The sequence below is a fragment of the Electrophorus electricus genome, chromosome 7 (assembly GCF_013358815.1).
Source record: "Electrophorus electricus isolate fEleEle1 chromosome 7, fEleEle1.pri, whole genome shotgun sequence".
Lineage (NCBI taxonomy): Eukaryota > Metazoa > Chordata > Actinopteri > Gymnotiformes > Gymnotidae > Electrophorus > Electrophorus electricus.
This window is the reverse complement of record NC_049541.1, coordinates 8,397,950-8,418,496: the sequence shown is the minus strand read 5'-3', so window position 1 is coordinate 8,418,496 and position 20,547 is coordinate 8,397,950. Positions and strand designations below refer to the sequence as shown.

General features: G+C 39.6%; 1 protein-coding gene and 1 non-coding gene across 3 annotated transcripts; one reads left to right on the top strand and one right to left on the bottom strand.

Annotated features, from left to right (window-relative positions):
- Window positions 1-225: 225 nt before the first annotated feature.
- On the bottom strand, window positions 226-18,972 carry pitrm1 (pitrilysin metallopeptidase 1). Of its 2 annotated transcripts, none has more exons than XM_027032031.2 (27): window positions 18,726-18,972; window positions 17,934-18,036; window positions 17,441-17,547; window positions 16,900-17,051; window positions 16,643-16,757; window positions 13,477-13,573; window positions 13,038-13,198; window positions 12,703-12,829; window positions 12,493-12,581; window positions 12,181-12,309; window positions 11,889-12,002; window positions 11,432-11,528; window positions 11,201-11,335; window positions 10,256-10,394; window positions 9,848-9,964; window positions 9,566-9,695; window positions 9,258-9,378; window positions 8,914-8,990; window positions 7,371-7,536; window positions 5,160-5,260; window positions 4,417-4,537; window positions 4,261-4,317; window positions 4,060-4,172; window positions 3,848-3,973; window positions 3,014-3,159; window positions 2,597-2,699; window positions 226-1,404 (listed from the first exon to the last, which is right to left on the bottom strand). In XM_027032031.2, the coding sequence occupies exons 1-27, from the start codon at window positions 18,779-18,781 to the stop codon at window positions 1,311-1,313; spliced, it is 3,093 nt and encodes a 1,030-aa protein (XP_026887832.2). In that variant the 5' UTR covers window positions 18,782-18,972; the 3' UTR covers window positions 226-1,310. The 2 variants fall into 2 exon arrangements, with proteins under 2 accessions (XP_026887832.2, XP_026887839.2); XM_027032038.2 differs by lacking the exon at window positions 18,726-18,972 and adding an exon at window positions 18,284-18,639.
- A 194-nt stretch (window positions 18,973-19,166) lies between these two features.
- On the top strand, window positions 19,167-19,275 carry LOC113591797. The gene has a single exon (XR_003412238.2). It is a non-coding gene; the product is annotated as a U6 spliceosomal RNA (small nuclear RNA).
- The last annotated feature ends 1,272 nt before the right edge of the window (window positions 19,276-20,547 follow it).

The following is a 20,547-nucleotide window of genomic DNA, read 5'->3' as shown; positions in this document are numbered from 1 at the left end:
TTTCTTGATTCACCAGTTCAACTGAAGGTAGTTTTGATGCCAAAAGCTTGCTTCATTAGTACACCCCCCGAATGGAAACCCCCACTAGCGACAGAATATATGTAATTAATAAAACCAATAATGCTGCACATAAACACTATTACACTGCTGCAATATTAATTTTCTGATGTAAAAGTGTGGTGCATATCTTAGGACCATAATTGCACTCATTAAAGAACAATTAAATTCTTATTTGCAAATGTTATTTATTAGAGCAGTCATTCACTTTCCTTCACTTTTATAAATCTTTCAAAGTATGTATATTTAACCATGAGGCAACAATCCTGTTAAAAATAAAATTACCCAGAATGTTGTGATCTTTTCATTTTAATACCAGCTTAAATGGAACTGGTACCCAACGGAACTGGCTCATCTTGCTAAACACACATTCCAGTCTGGATCCATGTAGGAAAACCAGATCAATCTCAAAGGATTCAAGATGTTTGTGTCATCAACGTCCATCAACAAATACACCACCAGAACAATAAGCAATGCTTGTTAAAACCCAGCAATTTGATGGAGTCCACCAATTATATGCAATATGCAAGGTAAACAATATTTATTTTCTATTATATTCAGTCCCAGCACTGCACTCTGTGGTTTTCCTGCTCTGTCACATGTAACACATGAACAGCTGTGCTGATTGGCTGATGAAGTAGGCATGTCAGAGCTGGCAAAAAGAAGGAAAGGGGCAGCTCATTGTGAGTCAGCACTGGAACTGGTAGTAACAGCCACTGGTTTAGGTAGTTAGATCAGTATGTAATAGCACATGAACACATTGCATCTTGTGCGTTGAGAGGTTGTTTACAGTGTAAAAACCTGGATAAATATTTCAATCTGACATGACAATATAACACTGATTTCAGGATAAACGGTGATGTCAAACACCATTTAGCAAAATGGATTTACAAAATACTTTGTTTTCCCCTGGGAATAAAGGATAGCCAATGAGACTAAAATTTAGATCCCCATTAATGATGGGGTTAGTGTAGTGCTGTTTGTTAATTTTATTTACGGCTAATTGTACTGGTCAAGTTGAAAGCAGAAGTCCTAAAAAAGCTTTGCAGTCATAAGAAAAATCTTTTGCATCTTTTTGGTGTACCCAGGGCTTTCTTCTGATTAATCAAACCTATGACTATATGCTAGTAATGGACTGCTAAAGATTCTGAGGCATTCCACAGAGCAAATCTAGGAATATTTGCAATATGATTATCCAGTAAGTAAAGGTTTTCAAAGCAGAAATAAAATCAGAGCACAAATCTATTCTGGGTCTATTTTACAACCCAGGATGGGTCTTTCTTGATGCTCTCATTCTCTGGACCCAGAACTGCCACTCCACGTGTACTCTGGCCAAATCCAAGATACCTGCAGACAAAAAGGGTTGAACATTAAGAATGCTGTCTATGGGCCACCTATTGCAATGCACTCCAGTCTATTCTTATACATGACACTCCAGTTAATTCTTCACTGACCACTGCAAGTTTATCAGGCTCAGCTTTTCCTGTGGAATTTTACAAGCCTTATTGTCTTTGGATGGGCTATTGTCTTAACTATACACCCGCAAGCTGTACCTGCAAGGAAGGCGCTTCCAATGGTGCAGCTGGAGAATGTATGTTTAAAAGTGCAATGCCCCAACACATCAGCTTGTGTGTTTAACGTTGAACAGGACTGATTGGTTGTTTTTACCAACCAATATAAAATTTGCTCCAACATTTCAACAAAGTGGCCCTTATTCATCAAGGCTATGTACAAACGAGTGCAGATTTCACCGCCCTGAATGACATACTGAATACATCTGCACAAACAAGTGACATCGCACTGATGCCTCATTTACATATTACTTGCAAAGGACATGCCTTTTTTGCCCTTATATACATACTATTTGCATTCATCCTATCCCAATTTATACAGGTATTAAGGTAGCGCTATTAGGCTAATAAAACGTAAGCATTAAGCAGCTGGTGTGCACTCCAAATGGAAGACAAAATGGAAATAGATCCAGATGGAAAAACCTTTCAGTATAGGAGAGTTAGTGGTGCTTGTCTATTAAGATTAATTAATTGCAGACATTTACAAATTACATGTTGACAATAAATTGCCTTCCATTTTAATACAAGGATCATCATTTCCTATTTTCTCATGACATTACTGATAGTGATATTTTTATGATTTTGATTATCTAACCACAAACCAATGTCAGGTCAAACTACTCAGCTCGAATTTACACACACTCCAATAAATACACACCAAAAATGAAACTGATGTACAACAAAGCCATGGGTGAAATTTGTTTGCACTTGTTTTATGCCCAGATTTGAAGAATAAGGACCATTGTATGTAAACGGTGGAAAGATTTGATGTGTGTACTGATATGGGAAAAATATTTATTGCTGTATATTAAAAGTTTAACTTTTTATTTTAGCATATGCTGCATGGGAAAAAAAAAATCTCCAGCTGCTCATCTGTACACAGCTTGGATGCAAGGCAGTTTAAAAGACAGTAAAAACTCTGTTATGGCCATGTTTTCTGACTGGCTTTCTTTTCGGTGGATCCTTACCGGCCAGCCACATCTATGAGGTTTTTGCGCATCACAGCGAAGAGTCTCTCTCGGTGAGCCTGTTTCACCTCGTCACTAATCCCGTTTACAAAGAGCCCAAAGCCTGCAGCACAGGACAAGTGAAGGCAGATGTTCAGAGTCGAACACCATAGCACATTTTTTAGAAAAGCTTTTTCAATTTTAAACTGTCTCAAAGTGTAATGTCAGAACGAGCTACCCTAGAGAAAGAAATGCATACATGTGCTAGTAAGTGATCCAATGTTTATAATAAGGTAGCATGATAAATGTTTCTTATTAACACAGGACAATCCACAAACAATGCTTTGGTGCTACTTTTATAGAGCTTAACAGGAAACCCCTAAATAATCAGACAAAAACAAATGAAACAGATAGATGGGGGGGGGGGGGGGTTCTGACCTTTGTCTGAGGGAGCTATTGGGGCATCCACAGTAGAGAAGACGGACAGTTTGGCCTCGTCCACGTCCTGCTGTGTGAACTTCCCATCGCATACCCACTCGACACCTTTCCGAAATGCTGCCAGTGTCTGGGAGCAGTTTGGGTCTCTGTGGGATCACAGTGAGGAGAGTCAGTAGGAACAAAAGCTGGCACAGTGGTATAATTACTATAGAATGTTACAGTATATTAATAATCTATGTAATTGTATTTTGAAAGTATAAGTATATTTTTGATGTGATGACTGCTATTGTTTATAGCACTTATCATTGTTTAAAGTTGGACCTTATGTATTTTGCATTTCTAGGCATCAGCATTCATGCCTGTATTCTACAGTATTCTAGTTCATTGGTATGTTTAACTCTAACCTAATGTACTTGGATATATTCTATGAGTAAATGACAAAGCACTTTTGTAAGTCACTCTGTAAGAGCGCCTGCTAAATGCCGTAAATGTGAATGTAGATATTATGATGGCTATAAAAGATTATGACGAGGTACGGTAGAATGGAGACTCAAGAGTATAAACAAAGATAGTAGATGTAGTTTTCTCTAGAGGGTGAGATTTTTTAATCTGTGGCTGAAATAACCTATGGATTTGAATTGGGTTTCTACATATTTTGATGAGACACTGCTCTGCTTATCTTTTTTACTGGTACTCTCCATATAGGTATGAAAATGTATTAGTTCATAAAGCTGCACTGTTGAGTACATTTTTCATGGGAAGGAAAATTTTGAACAATAAGCATTTCCTGTCCTTAAAATTTAATCCCGTTTCATATCCTGTGTGCAAATATACCTGTATGAGTAAAAAGCAAACAGGCCACCTCCCCCCATTCTTGCTCCACCCCCATAGGCTCCACCCTTCTCTCTGATTTCTCCATGTAGAAACTTAGCAGTCATCAGCCTTCCTAGAACACACAGGCTAAGAGAGAAAGAAAGAGCTATATTTTTAAAACAAACATTTTCATTTAATTTTGAGGTCAATGAAAATTGAAAGTGTGTTTTTACCTGGCATAATCCTCATGAGTGAAAGGGACTGTACGAACACACTCACTAGCGAAGTTGACGGGAAACGGAAGCTCAAAGTATGTCTTCATTTGACAGGGCTTAAAATTGGGCTCCTAAAAAAAACCCCAAGGTGGTGAGTTAGACACACCATGTAAAAGCTGTCTAGTGGAATAAATCCTGAACATGAGTAAATGGACATACAGAGATGAGTTTACGGCTAGCAACTGATCCAGCAGGTGCATGAGGATCCAATGGCCTCTAAATAAAGAAGGAAAAAAAATGTGGGATGGGGGAACACACATTAGAATCATGATCCGATTCTAAAGAAGAGCTGTTAACTGAAGCTTGATTTATTACCTCAACAATAACTGGTCTGACTGGCTTTCGCTCTTTCCTGGTAGAGGCTATATTGTCCATAAACCTCTCCAGCTCTACTGTGACGTCTGCCATTTTCTGAGGAGTAGCGTTCACTGAACACCTGAGATGGAAGAACAACAGTATAGGATAACATTGTTTACCTTATGCTGCATGTAAATGGGGCTCAAATATAGTAAAAGCATTGGTTATTTGCTAACTCACGTTACATTTGCATGGTTCCCTTGTGTGAATCAATTGGTGAATGTGAGTTTAATGACACTGCCACCTAGGTCTCATGCTTTAATGTAGTAATGGTGGGGTCTGCGGGTTGTACCCGTTTGATCTAGGTTTGTTTATTGGGGTTTTGAACACTGGGAAATCTGCACATCTCAGGGTGTGGGAAGGCACAACTAACAGCATTGAAGGCGCAGGTCTATCATACTTCATGTTTGTTTCAGTGTTTGTTTCAATGAGGTGCATAACAGTGCCAAGTGTTCAGTGCATATGGAAGCATGATGGTGTTTAGGGCACTGTGAGGTGTAGCAATTAAGGCTTTGGACGGTGTAATGGTGTATCAGCTTTGGAAGGTGAACAGATGCTTAGAGCACTGGGAGATGCGATGTTAGAGGCAGGTGAAGTAGTGCTCAAGGCACTGTGTAGTGCACTGTAATCCCATGTAGAGTACAGAGACATATGCAGGTGTTAAAATTAAGCAAATATAATGGAACTTGTAGCACTGGCACCTCATGTTATCTACATTCAGGAGGTGCCTCTTTATTCTGGGAAGCTTTCTTAAAACTGACGTCACATCAGTCATCTCAGCTATTCTCTTCATGAACGTCACCTGAGAGTGAACACACATACACGGTAATGTTATGCAACAGTTCTAAATAATGAATATTACAACAACAACAACAACAACAACAACAACAACAACATTAGATTTATTATTGTGACCTTCACATACCCATGGTCACTTTACAATTTCTCACACACAAACAAAATATCCCTACACAGAAGTAGTAAAAAAAAAAAAAAAAAAAAAAACCTGAGAAAAGACTTTCCAGGTGGAAAGAGGTGCATGTATGAATAGATGTAGGTAAGAAGCTCCAGCGGGTAGAGGTGGCAACATTAACAGACGTACCACCCACAGTGAACAGCCTGGACCAAGGGACAACTAGCAGACCAGGATCGGCAGACCTTACTTTGTGAGATGGGTCATATGGAAGTACAACTTCCATAAGATCATGGCCAAATGTTTTGAGACGGACACAAATTTAAGTCTTCACAGTTTGCTGCTTCAGTGTTTTTAGATCTTTTTGTCAGATGTTTCCATGGTATACTCTGATACAATAATAAGCATTTCATATGTTTTTGACAAATACATCAAGTTTATGCAAAGACTCAATATTTACAGTGTTGACCCTTCTTTTTCAAGACTTCTGCAATTCACCCTGGCATGCTGGACATCATCTTATGGGCCAAATCCTGACTGATGGCAACCCATTCTTGCCCAACTAGTGCATAATTTCTGTGTTTTTGTTTGTCCACCCGAATTTGAGGATTGAGCACAAGTTCTGAATGAAATTGAGATCTGGGGAGTTTCCTGGCCATGGACCCAAAATTTCAATGTTTCGTTTACAGTCACTAGGTTATCACTTTTGTCTTGTGATATGCTGCATCATCATGGTGAAAAAAAGCTTTGTTCTTCTTCAAATTACTCCTGAATTGGGAGAAGTTGCTCTTGGAGGATGTTTTGATACCATTCTTTATTCATGACAGTGTTCTTAGGCAAGATTTTGAGTAAACCCACTCCCTTGGATGAGAAGCAACCCTCACACATGAATGGTCTCAGGACGCTTTACTGTTGGCATGACAGACATAACACAGACAATCATTTTTTCCGCTGTCCCAAACAGTCTGAAGGGCGCTTCTGCAGAGAAAATAACTTTACTCCAGTCTGCAGTTCAATCCCTGTACTTCCTCCAGAATGTCAGTCTGTTCTTGATGTTTTTTCTTGGAGAGAAGTGGCTTCTTTGCTGCCGTACTGGACACCAGGCCATCCTCCAAAAGCCTACACATCACTGTGCTTGCAAATGCACTAAACACCTGCCAGATGTCAGCCTTGACCTGATCCTGTAGCTGAATCCATTTTAGGAGACATTCTGGCACTTGATGGACTTTCTTGGGCACCCTGAAGCACTAACTGAACCTCTCTCCTTGAAGTTCTTGATGATCTGATAAATGGTTGATTTAGGTGCAATCTTACAAGCAGCAATGCCCTTGTCTGTGAAGCCTTTTTGATGCAAAGCAATGATAAAACCAGTCTGCTTTTATAATTTAATCATCATGACAGAGTGATATCAGTTGCCTTATCCTCGTTAACACTTTCTCCTGAGCTAATGAGAAGATCACTGAAATGATGTTAGCAGGTAATTTTGTGGCAGGGCTCAAATGCAGTGGAAATGGGGGTTTTGTGAAGTTAATTTTCTTGGTAAAGAATGACTGCAATTAATTGCAATTCATCTGAACACTCTTTATAACAATCTAGAGTTAATGTAAATTTCTAACACAAAAACTGAAGCAGTAAACTTTGAGAAAACCAAAATTTGTCACTCTCAAAACTTTGCCACAACTGTAGTACAAACCCCTGCTCTTGCATCCACCTATCTTTTTGAAGGATAACTGAAGGTTTTCTATAGATCTATAATCTCCACTGCACAGTTTTAGTCCAAGACTACAAATAAAGTTTAGAGTGAATGTTTGGCTGTCACTGTGCAATAAGGGGAGCTTGGCCAAATAAGAGATAAAAGACTCTGCCATGACCCTTTCACTTAAAAATGTACTAAGTTTCTTAGACATGTATATATGCAACCAATAAAATGTACCATTCAGGAAAAAAAACAAAAAAAAAACAACAACCAGACACCATGTGAACATGTTATGTGACTAACCTGAGTCATACCACTGAAGGTCTCTTGCAGGTTAGCAGTAGGTGTGAGAGATCGTGCTGCCCTAGTCATCGCATACATATGACCTGAAGAAGAGATACCATTGGACAGCTCCTGAGCTGCCATCATCACCAGCACTCTCAGTCTCTCCTCGTCATCAAAACGAGAACTAGATAAAACAAACAAACAAAAAAATTCAAATAATGGCACATTGAGAGTTTGTGGCTAAATGAAGTTTGCTATGTAAAAGCCTCAGAACTAAAGTTAATAAAAAGTCAGATGAACAAAAGGCATCACATTATTTCAAATCATAGAAGAAAACTCATTTCATAATAAATACAATATCTCAGTGGTGCCCTTTTAAATTCACAAAACCTACCAGCAGATTTGACATATCAACAAACAATGCAAACATTTCTTCAGTCATAAATGTGTACTGCCATAATATTTTTCCATTTGTGTGATATATGGTGCTACTACAATTTGTCCTCATTTGCATAAATGTTATCCATTCATAAAAGAACACTGCTACCCACAAAAATACCACCTGACCCTGTCGAACAGTAAATGTCCTGGTAAGAGGTTAATGTGGATTGGATGATCTTTTCTCAAACAATGTTTAGTTACACCTTCAAGTCAATCAACAAGATTCTGCCAATGCATTCATTTAGCTAATTAACACATTTATTTGAAAAGCACATTTTTGGTTTGTTTGAAGTGCACATGATGGCAAACTTGCAATTTGACGATTAGGATGTCTTTATTAGGAATAACTGATCATCAACTCAGTGCAACCATGCAGTTCACATCTTGGTAAAAGTTACAAGTGCGTTACATTTTTATACACTTGCCATTTTTCAGCAAACCATTTCATTCTCATGAATGAGGTTATTCAGTCTCTCTTGGAGTGCATCTTTAATGTGTATAGACTAATATACATAGATTTTGACTGACTTTTTTGACTGAGGTGAATTTACAGTAATGGTAAGGTGACAAGGGTGTGCCAATTATTGGCACAGTAACTAAATAGGAATTAACGAGCCCGTATCCTACATTTTTCCTTCATGGCTACTTATAAAACTGCTTTGAAGTGTAGCTTTTTAGTTTTTTTGCACCTCATTCGAAAAGCGCTCAGAGCTTAAAAGCGCTCAGAGGCTAAAAGCACTCAGAGCCATCATTTTTCTCAGAGCCTCAGATGCCTGAACACTGCAATGTAAATGGGCAGGCCTAAACTGCTGTAGACTGAAAAGGCAGAGATATGTAAACGAGTTTGGTCTAGTGACATCAGAAAAACATTTAATACAGTCCATATATGGCATCTTGGCTTCAAAAAATAGCCTAAGGCAATGAGGTGATGTAATTTGTAATTTCTTTGCATATTACTTAAATTCTTTATTTCAATAAAATTGAGTAAATTCTCATAGGGGCCTTTTAAATTCTGTGTCATTTTGCGTAGCGTAGAATGGTTACTGTCAAGTTTTCTGAATCTGGTCCATTATTTTTAGGTTATGCTCAATACTGAAGATGAATGGGAATATTGACTCGCCTGTTGAAAATGTCACTCCACAGCTGGAACATTCCAGGCAAGTTGCGCTCCAGACATGAGGAGGTGAGAAGAACACCCTAGAGGACAGAGACAGTATACAACCCACCAAACTTCTACCTAACCAAGTTAAGGAGCATTATTCCTGAATCGTGAGGAACTGTCCCACCAAAATGCCAACAAGGCTAGTAATAAAGGCTTATAATAAATGGAAGATACTAGCCACTAATTACCACATTTTCATTTGCATACCCCTAACTAAAGATGCCAAGTTTTCAATCATTTGTATTCAATAATGGTGCAGGGTTTGCATTTTTGGCTTAAGTACTCCTTTCTTCAGGGTTTACCTGTTCGTACAGGTCGAGGTCGGCAGTGTCTGGTATGACCTGTGAGGTCACAAACATGCCCCCGGTCTTCAGTTCCATCTGCTGGGCCTGTTGCCGATAATCCAGCTCCCCAGATCCTAACCTGTGATGAAATGATATCAGATTATTTAAAACCTAAAAAAAAAAAATAATAAAAAAAAACAGGTCTGGGCGATGTTTTATTTTTGCATTATATCTTCAAATAATCCCATCCCCTTCCTTCAACTCTACTATTGTCAGGCTCAAAATTCTCTCGCATTCTTCTTTTACCTGTGTGCGCTGTGACTCACTTGGTTATAACACTGCAGAAGAGGGGGATGTAGATCTTCAGGTCCTCTGGGAGGGTGTTGAGGTTACACATGGCTCGGAAATACACCATGCCGTTAGTTGGCTGTTCGCAGTACTGAACCGGCACTCCTCCTGCAGGGACAGAGACAAAGGTGGGGATAGAGTTACTACTGTCTGTGCCTCTGAGTGTGTGTGTGTGTGTGTATATATATATATATATGTATGTATATGTATGTGTGTGTGTGTGTGTGTGTGTGTGTGTGTGCGCGCGCGCATGTATTTACCTGCAGTGCCCATCTGCACCGGTGTGCAGGGTATGGTGGAGTCGATGTCGGACACCTTCAACTCAGGTAAGCAGGAAGTATCCTGAGTTTTGCTTTGCTCAGAGAGTAGCTGCAAACCTGAATCATTCAGGTAGCGTCACTTCAAATATCTAACCAACAGTGGCCTCAAATAAATGTTCAGCTGATGTGCAAAAATATTTGTTTTATCTAGTCCTTGTTTTGATGACGAGGAGAAACTGAGTGTGCTGGTGATGGCAGCTCAGGAGCTGTCTAATGGTTTGTGCAAGTTTTTCCTACAGCCAACATTATGCCCAGATGAATTCAGTATGTAAACAAACTGTCATTGCAAGTGTCAGATGAATAGACGGTGTGTGTGAGAGAAGTCTGATGATGTCCTCCGGTTCATACCCTTCTCATAGATGTCTTTACGGTCAGTTTCACTGAGGGCCAGGATTTTTTGCTGGAGTTTCTCCTGTTCTGCTTTGATCTGTTTCTCCAGGTACTGTTCATCAGGTTTCATGGACAGGGTCAGCTTGTGGGAGTTGTCCTGAAACACATGCACCAATCAGCTTTTCTGTGAGATCCTTAAACACATCCATCAATCAGCCTTTCTGCAAGCTCCTGTGGGAGTTCTCCTGCAACACATCCACCAGTCAGCTTTTCTGTGAGATCCTGAAACACATCCACCAACCAGCCTGTGTGAGCTCCTGTCACTACAAAACCACAGCACCCCTCTCTCTTACCCATTCTCTCTGAACAGGGAAAGATTTGAAAACATTTGCAAGGGCAAAGGTCTCGACATGAAGCAGGGCTGGTCAACATTTAAAAAATAAAAATAAAAAATTCAAAATTCAAATAAAGATAAAGGCCAGTCCTTAGCCAGGATTAAGAATTAGCAACACACTGCTGTGCCTCTGATGGGGTCTCTCATGTTACAAACATATTCCTGGTCAAAGTTCTAGTCTGAACAGGAACTGCAGTTTACGTACAACTAGCTGGACTTGCAACTTGTCTACAGTGTGTGCAGAGCCTTCATCAGCTCGCATCACTAACTACTGATCAGCAATGTGCAATGCTAGTCAAACCCTCACTATGTTTGAAACCACTGATTGATTTTAATATGACAAACTGACTGATGTAAGATTACATCATCAAATTGAAGGATCTGCTAGTGCGCCATGTGGTTATTAAGGGTTTGACCTAACTGACTGACTTTCTGCTTGTTTGACTGATTACCATTAAATAATGCAAAACTGACTAAATGATGGCATTATACTGTATTGGTGAACCACTTTAATATTTAAATGTTTTCACTGATTGCTTGACTGCCTGATTGGATGACAGGCTGGTTACCTTAAAGTAGTGCTGGACTTTGTCCTGTAGATAGCGGGGGTTCTCCTGCAGGCACTGTCTGAATCTGGAGACGTTCTCAGTGATTTTCAGCAACTGTACTGGATTGCCGTCATGGTTCCAGCAGCATGCAATATACTAGAGAGGGGGCGGTATGGGGAGGGTACAAAGACAGTGAGTAAGTTAAAAATATAATAACAATAAAAACTGATTGTGTGTGTGTGTTTAACTCACAGAGGCAAGAGCCAGGCCAAAACTGGCAGACTGGTGTTTCATCTGAATCTCAATCTTATGAAGCAAGGCCTCAATCCGCTCTTCTTCAAACCCTGTCCTGTAACCATTTCCATCCACACAGTTGAGATTGAAAACCAGCATAACTTCAGTCGCATTCACACCACTTTCAAATCCAGTTTACCTTCAATTCATTCACACACTAAGATACAAAACCAGATCTCTAGCAGCTTTAACAAACTCAAAGTACTTCTACAACAAAACTGTAGGAATGAACAACTAAATACCAATTAAATAATAAGTGTATTAATAAATAATGAATATGTTAAGAATAAACAAATAAACAAACTGAAATGTATTCAACTTCCAACAATTAAATACATTTCAATTAAACTCCTGAACTTGAATCCAATGAATTTCCACAAGAAAAATTTACTCGACAAGAAAAATTAGTTCTTACGCGATGATGTAATCTATGGTTTGGCTAATGATGCCTTTGACCCTCTCAAGGTCCTCCTCTGCCATACCCTGCAGGCCGACACTGAAGGAAGCATCCCGGGTACTGCCATCGTATCTGTGTAATATCACCTCATTACAACTGAATAGCCAGAGTCAATGTTACAGTGCAAAAAATCTTAATTTACTATAACTCTGAATATTTATGGTGTAGAGCCAGTAGAAAAAAAGGGTGCAGTACAACAGCAACTTCAGTTCAGAAGTCCATGCAAGTGCGCTCATGTGTGAATTTGTACCCCACTGCAGAAGAGAAGTCAGTGCCAATCTTGGGTTCAATAAGGGCTTTGTAGAAGGGAGAGTTGGGGCCAGAAATCATGAGAGAAGAGAGGAAACTCAGAGTGAATGCCTCATACGTGTCTGTGATGCTGTAGACAGACAGACAGACACACTTACATTTATGGCATTTAGCTCACACTTTTATCCAAAGCGACTTACAATTATGACCAAGTACAACTTGAGCAATTAAGGGTTAAGGTTGTAAAGAATGTTGTAATGTAGTACGCAAAAGAGAGGAAAAAAGAAGAGTGAACGTGTGTGTATTAACTTACTCCCCCAGCAGGTAGCTCACACACAGCGTGTTCTGTTTCGCTGGGTCAGGAGCAAGTGCATCAGGAGCGCAGTTCACGTGAGCTTCCCTCTGAATATGACAACACGCATGAACCTCCACAAAATTGTGTGCGCATGTGTTTAATTGATTTTTCACACTGATGTCATGTTTTGTTTATACTGCATTTGTGTATGTGTGCATTTGTCCTAACAGGTTTGTTCCAGCGTATCTGGGATGGTACTGCCGTGTTTGGCTCTGTTCTCCAAAATTTGGACAGCGCCTCTTCCTGGATCTGCTTCAGATGCTTCTCCAATGGAAGGTCTCCATATGTGAAAAACCTGTTTAAAAATGAGAGAAAAACAAACAAACCACTCACCTATGCATCAAACTGCCACTTCTCAATGTGATAAACACAAAGCTGTTACCTCAGCATCACACTATTGTACGTGTTAATGTACGTGTTTATTATGTGTTGTAGAGAGGTGGTATGGTGGCGGCAGTGGTCGTGCTGCACGAGTATCACCGTCTCATCGAGTTCAGGTCTACCTGGCATTGCTGGGATGGTAGTGTGTAGAGTGAAAGTTTTTGAGTTGGTCCCAGGTGAGGTCAGGTATGGTGAGTGGTTCTCCACCTGATACCACCGAGTATGTGTGATCGGGTAAAAGCTTATTCTGCAGATTCTGGGCATATAAACTCTCATTATCTGACTACACACACACACACACACACACACACACACACACACACACACATTATACTTTCACTACTCACATCCACTGCAGGGAAACGTTTGACAATTCTGATAGCCAACAGATTTCAAATCACAGATGAAATTAGTTTGCCTATGGGAGAAACAGACCTGGGGCAGGTCACAGCAACAGAACGGGGCAGTTTGGTAACAATAGAATGAGTACAGAATACTGAAGCAATAGAACTGGGACAGTTCATTTGTGTTAGGATGGTAGATTCTTGGTAGTTGACTCACAAAAGCCCCCTTCATCTCATTGAAGACCACCCCTTTAAACACCAGTGAAGATGACAGGTCTGTAGGGTTCTCATTTTCCAGACGCCACCCTTCCTGCCTGTAACGCAAGCACGCATACGCACAAGCACACACGATGGCAACATACATATGCACACATACACATACATGCATGCTGCATTTAAACACCACCTGGGCACCCACTTATATCTTACTGTGGTCACAAAGGATTCTGACCAGGCTTACTAAGTGTCTTGCGTGGGCTAAAAGCAGTCAAAGATGATTTATATATAAAAAAAAAAAAAGATGCACAGGGACCTGTTTGCAGGTGCAGACGTTGTTACCTCTGAGCTGCGGGTTTTAGCATCTTTCACTTCTTGAATATGCAGATTAAGGAGTGACACCATCAACATGAAAAGTACCCTTACTGGATGTTATACAAATCATATACAAGGTATTGTTGTGGTCAACATGCAGTCGTGGCCAAAGGTTTTGAGACTGACATTTGTTTTCAAAGTCAACTGCCTCAGTTTTTTTAAGATCCTTTTGTCAGATTATATGGTATAGTGAAGTACAATTATAATCATTTCATAAGTTTAACTTTTTGAAAAATACATCCAGCTCAAGCAAAGACTTAATATTTACAGTGTTGACCCTTCTTTATTAAGACTTCTGCAATTCGCCTTGGCATGCTATATATCAGCTTCTGAGCAAAATCTTGACTGATGGTAACCCATTCTTGCTTAAATCAGTGCTCAGAGTAGATCACAGTTTCTGTGTTTTTGTTTGTCCACCCTCTTTTTGAGGATTGACCACAGCTTCTCAATGGGATTGAGATCTTGAGAGTTTCCTGGCCATAGACACAAACTTTCAATGTTTTGTTCACTGAGCCACTTGGTTATCACTTTTGCCTTGTGACATGGTGCTAAGTCATGCTGGAAAAAGCACTGTTCATCACCAAATTGCTCCCGGATCGTTGGGAGAAGTTGCTCTTGGAGGATGTTTTGACACCATTCCTTAATCACAGCAGTGTTCTTAGCAAATATTTGAGCAACCCCACACATGAATGCTCTCAGGATACCTCACTGTTGGCATGACACAGGACTCATGGCAGCACTCACCTTTTCTTCTCAGGACAATCCTTTGTCCAGCTGTCCCAAATAGTCTGAAGGGGGCATCATCAGAGAAAATAACTTTACCCCAGTCCTCTGCACTCCAACCCCTTCTTGAGCAAGTTCTGCACTGGTGGTGACCCGATCCTATAGCTGCATCCTCTTTAGGAGACGGTCCTGGTGCTTGTTTGACTTTATCGGGTGCCGTGACGCCTTCTTCACTGCAATTGATCCTCTCCCCTTGAAATTCTTGATTCGATAAATGGTTGAATTAAATCAGCTGCCTTGTCCTCATTAATACTTTCTCTTGAGCTAATGAGAAGATCACTGAAATGATGTTAGCAGGCCATTTTGTGGCAGGGCTGAAATGCAGTAATTTTTGTGATTAAGCCAATTTTCTTGGTAAGGAATGACTTTGCCACAAATTAACTGCAATTCATCTGATCACTCTTCACAACCTAGTGTTGATGCAAATTGCCACTATAAAAACTGAAGCGGCAAACTTTGTGAAAACCAAAATTTGTGCTGGTCCCAAAACTTTTGGCCACAACTGTACATCCTTTACCATGAACAGAATTCTCAGGGTTGAATGTATCTGGTGGCACAGGAGTTAAATAAAATCTGCTCCTAAAATAATATAAAATGAGCAACACTCCTCAAATGAGCAAACTTTATAAAATGTTTTGTTAATATCTGTGGTTTGTGTTTTTGTAAGCAACACCTCATAATTTGCTAAATATATTAATGTTACCAATTCAATAAACTGCTATTGGATAGTTACAGAGCTAAGAACCTGAGAGACCCATGTTTTCATGACCCTAATGATTTCTTTTTTTCCCTACTTTTCAGTTAGCACATACATCCACTGCGCCTGAACTCGACACTGGGTGTAAAGTCATGATTACTTGCAGTAGATGGTCACAGTCGATAACACATCTGTTACATGTTTGGAGAGTCACTGGGGTTTTCTTGGTTGCTTCCAGTTTGTTTGCCTCGGTTGCAGGTACTCGTCAACAACATTGTCTCATCATGGTCTGCCAATCTGAGTGCCATCTGAAGATCGTGACACCCAGAAGGCTTTTTTTTTTTTTTTTTGCCTACGGCTTTCATCCTGAGCTCAGTGATGTGTTTGGCTCATGTTCCTCAATATCTTAAAAAAGGTTAGATAGGGCTCGCACCTACATTGTGCATCCTATAGATTTGCAATTGTGTATAGACACATTAAGTTAGCATGGGGGAGTTAAGCCTTGTATTATTGTTTATCTTAGACTAGCGTATTTGGTGTTTTTTTTTCTTCTCCTGCTAGATTAGATTAAAGGTTATAACACAGAATAGTTTAGTGTGTTTTGTTTATTTCTTTGTTTGAGCTGTGCCCAAGTTCTCATTCCAGGCTAGCGCCACCCCCTTTGAGTTTTGGTTCCTCTCAAGGGTTCTTCCTCATGCTCTAGGGAGTTTTTCCCCTTGCTGCCATCGCCCTGGCCCTGCTCATTGGGGGGTTGGATTCGGCTGTGTATCAAGCTGCTTTGTGACAGCTGTTGTAAAAAGTGCTGTATATAAATAAATTTGACGTTGACCTTTTAGTACATGTTCCTGTAAAGATTCACCAGGTATTGTGTTTGTGTGATGTTGATTACATAATTGTATTTTATACCCGTTTCCCCATTAAACACATTTAACCCCTATGGTGTGGGTTTTGCTAACTCCACTTTAGTGTACTTGTTCACATGCCTGCTCGGCCATCTAGACCACAACCTACCAGTGGGCGTGTAATATCCAAGATGGATTGAGCTGGGTTTCCTAACATAATAGGGTATATAGACAGGAATCATGTTCATGCCTCCATTTCTCACTGGTCAAAAGATGTTCTGGCTGGATCTGAGTGTCTGTGATACAAATGAGCCAGTCTGCAGCTAATGTCACCTAAATGGAAGATTTGTCATGACAAATCCTCCATAAACTCAAAACAGTTGTGCATGGTAGGTTTTAGCACACTGCAGGATTCACATGCCTCTTGGTAAATCTGGCCCTTAATGTGTGCATGTGAAAACGATCTGTACCAGAAATCCAGTTCTCGAAGACATGGGAAGAAGACAGCATCCAGGTAGACAGACAGAAGGTTCTGGAAGTCTTTGGCATTTTGAGTGGAGAAGGGGTACATTGTGTAGTCACTTGCTGAAATGGAAGAGCACCAATTATTTAGACTCTCATACAATATAATTCAAAGTCATATGGCAAAGTTTATTAAATCGCTATAAAGAAAAAATCCATTCTCTATTAAAAACTAGCATGTGCACAAGTACACCAAGGAAAGTACCTGTGAAGGCATTCATAAACGTGGAGAGAGAGCGGTTCAGCATTTTAAAGAAGGGATCCCTGCAGGGGAAGCGCTGGGAGCCACACAGAACTGTGTGCTCAAGAATGTGGGGAACACCTGTACTGTCCATGGGCGTGGTACGGAACTGTACACTGCATGGGAACACATGTGCACACGCAAACCTTTACAAAAAAATTACTGAAATACGTAGAGGAAGTGTGTCAACACATCAGGAAAAAAGTAAAAGCATTTCATAGCCTATCTGAAACAACTTGCCAACTTGTCCGTTAGCAGGGAACATCATCCTTGATTCACCACTGGTTTTGTACATAGAAATTTGGAAGCAAGTTCATTAAACATTATAAGTTTATTAAATAGCAGAATACACTTTTGAGCTTGTACTGAAAGAGGAAAAGTACACAAAGTTTAAGAGTGAAAACAGCAATTATTCATGGGCATCTACGTTTTCTTTTTTTAATGCAGCTGCATTTAAACATGCATGCAAGCATGTTCACAAGCACAGGACAATATGTACACACACCTGAAGAGGTTGTTGGAGTCATCTCTAGCTGCGTGCAGGTACTGTGCTCCTGTGACATCATGATCGAGTTTTACCGCTGTCAGGAAAAGGTCCGGCACCGCTGTTACCTGGACAACAGTACAATTCATTATGACGATGATGCTGTTTAGTAGACAGGCATGCGGTGTTGTTTTTTTTTTTATACATTTCCATACTCTACTCCTGACCACATGCACATAGCTCAGTTGGGTTTCCCCTGCTCCAAGAAATACTAACATGAGAATAAATATTTAGGAAAACCAAGATTCAAAAGGTAATCAATTATTTCCTTGGTGGTATTATATCGCAACTCTACCTTCACCTCAACCTTTTCTTTTACCCTGCAAGAAGAGCTCGTCCACCCCCCTCCAAAAGTGACACTCTCCTATTCCTTACAAAATCCCACTATAAAACTTCAAATCTGACGTGTGAGATTCGAGTCATTTCTTTGTTTTGGAAACGCGTGCTGGCGTACCTCTTGGACGGTGAAGCCGTGGATCTTCTGGCCTATCACATACTGCATAGCTCGGTCAGGAGCTGATGTAGTCTTAGGCCTCCACGCCTCTCGGCCCCGCACACTACGGAAAAATAAACGTAATTTTAGCAAAGTGCCAACAAACATCATATCGGACTTTGAGGGACATTTAAACAATACGGACAAATTAAACAGGAACTCGACTTAAATTCAGCCATAACTACACAAGAACTCGCCCGTGTCATCATGTATCAAAAGTACTTATTAACTTGTTCCACTCAGAACCCAGACATGACCCAATCTAGCTCTCCATTCATTCATTCATTCTACTTTGGCCACATATAACTCACCTCAAGTACTTCAGTTGTGATAAAAACGTATTGCTTTGCCGAAACATTGTGAAAACGAAACCTTCCTTTCCCTAAAACCACTCTAACCTTAATAATTTAATCGTAAACAAACATTTAATCAAAATACTAAACAGTCTACGGGGTTAGCTAACATTAATACAGCATAACACTTTTCTGCCATGCCAAACGCTATCGCGTTTACACATTTCCACTGACCAAGACCGCAGCCTCGAGATAACGCTACTCCCTATTGGTTAGCTTTACAAGAAAGCTCTCGTATGATTGGCTACTACAATGAACGGTTTTAAAAATTGGCAATGAACCGGAAGTGTCTCATATGAGTTAATCAGCGGTATGCAAAATATATTTGCAAATACAAAATAAAAAATAATGCAGTATGATACTGAAAGTAGATGATACCGCTTCACTTTGAACAACATACTTTTCAATCTTTACAGTTTTTCTCAATTCTTTACAAGCACTGGGCATGAACACCATTCACATAATGTGCGGTTAAAATAAATAGACCTACATAAAAGCAAAACAACATTTAAAAAAAAAAATCAGGCTCCGTATCTGTAAGTACAATTTTCACGTTAAAACGTGTTCTTTGAAAGAATAGGTTTGGGGTGGAGAGTTCGTCACTGGAGGCGTTGTTAGTCCGATTACACTTCCCACAAGTCACCGCTGAATCTTAAAGAAAAAGCGAACATATTTATATTAATTTTTATAGAAAATAATCTTATCTTTAATCTGTATAAAACTGCATGCTATATCTGTAGTATTATTACAAAAATATTTGTGACCACTCCAACATTTACCACCAACAGGACACACTTCCAGGATCCGTGATATTGATACTTGTTGTTGAGAAACGTTGGTCGTGCTTGTTGCGGTATTACACATACTAAAATTGGGTTGATATAAAGAAGACTAGTATGGCCACCTGGCGCGAGGATGAAACGCATAATCGTGAAGCGTTTAATATTTTAATGTTATCATAAAGATCAAAATTAGACTTTTTACTTATCACAGAACAAATGGTTACTCATTGTTATTCCATTTGAAATGTCTCTGGTAGCAAATTTGATTTGAAATGCATCACATTTTGTCCATTAGGGGGTGGTAGACATGTATTTTCATTCATCTGGCGTCTTGGTTCCTAATCCTAAACCTACTCCTAACCCCTAGCAACGCTACAAAAACCACATGCCTCAGGTCAAGAAGTTGTCTGACATAATGCAAGAAATAGAACATACTAAATATTAATATACTTTTAACAAAAACACTGTTAAGAAAAACGAATAGATGTTTAACTACCTCTCTCTCAAATGTAACAATTCATTTGCGAGGTTTTAATTTCATTTATTTATATATCACCCACTATCAATGAGCATTATCTCATAATTTTACAGAGACCAAGACCTGTTCCCCAAGAGCATGCCTGAAGTGTCTCTAAAGGAAAACATCCTTTAGTAATACTTAGCAGAACCCTGCTAAGAGCAGGGGTACACCAGCCTGGGGTCGGCCTGGGACAATTCTTGAATAAGGATATGGTAAATAGGAGAACGTGTTTTGCTTGTCCAATTTTGAGTATATGTGCAAACTCATTACATTTTGTTTTGGCTCTTCAGTGCCATCTGGAGGGTAATAAGAGTACAACGTGAGCTATATTTGTGAGTGGGTGTGAGTACGGTGGCCTGAAGGCCCATCAGGATGCAAATGAAAAAAGAAATAACCGGAGCAATTACACAAAGCGTGTTCATCAAAATGAAAACAGGTGTGCTACGTTTCCGAAACAGTTGTACAGAACGCAAAAGATCCTAAACATCTTAGCTGATCTGCTTCGATGACCAGCTCATAAATTGTCTTATTCTGACTGTCTTATCTGAAGTGTGATATTTTACATGCATACAACGTTTGAAATCTATAACATTCTAAATGTAGGTATACAGACAAACTAAATTTGCACCGTGTTTCCGAAATGTAGCACACTTTTTGTCATTTTGAATAAAGTGTTTTTTAATTTTTTGTTTTTATTTATTTATTTATTGTATAACGTTCATAAATTTGCATCGCGTTTCTGAAATGTAGCGAATGTGTTGTCATTTTGATGAATATGTTTTGTTTAGTTGCAGCGCGTTTTTTTCATTTGCAGTTCCATGGATGTTCCCGGCCACCGTAAGGGAGTCTTCATTCTACTCTGTATCATTCAAAACTGTTTGCTCTTTTTAATCTATGACACTGGGAAATCTAACAAAAAA

What these genes read in the sequence shown, in the direction of transcription:
- pitrm1 (XM_027032031.2), bottom strand. Translation starts at nt 18,781, where the DNA reads ATGGTGTTCATGCCCAGTGCTTGTAAAGAATTGAGAAAAACTGTAAAG. An exon ending in CTTCGAGAACTGGATTTCTG is followed by an intron (nt 13,574 to 16,642) that starts GTACAGATCGTT and finishes CTTGCGTTACAG; the next exon opens with GCAGGAAGGGTGGCGTCTGG. An exon ending in CCTTCAGTGGTATGACTCAG is followed by an intron (nt 5,261 to 7,370) that starts GTTAGTCACATA and finishes GTTCACTCTCAG; the next exon opens with GTGACGTTCATGAAGAGAAT.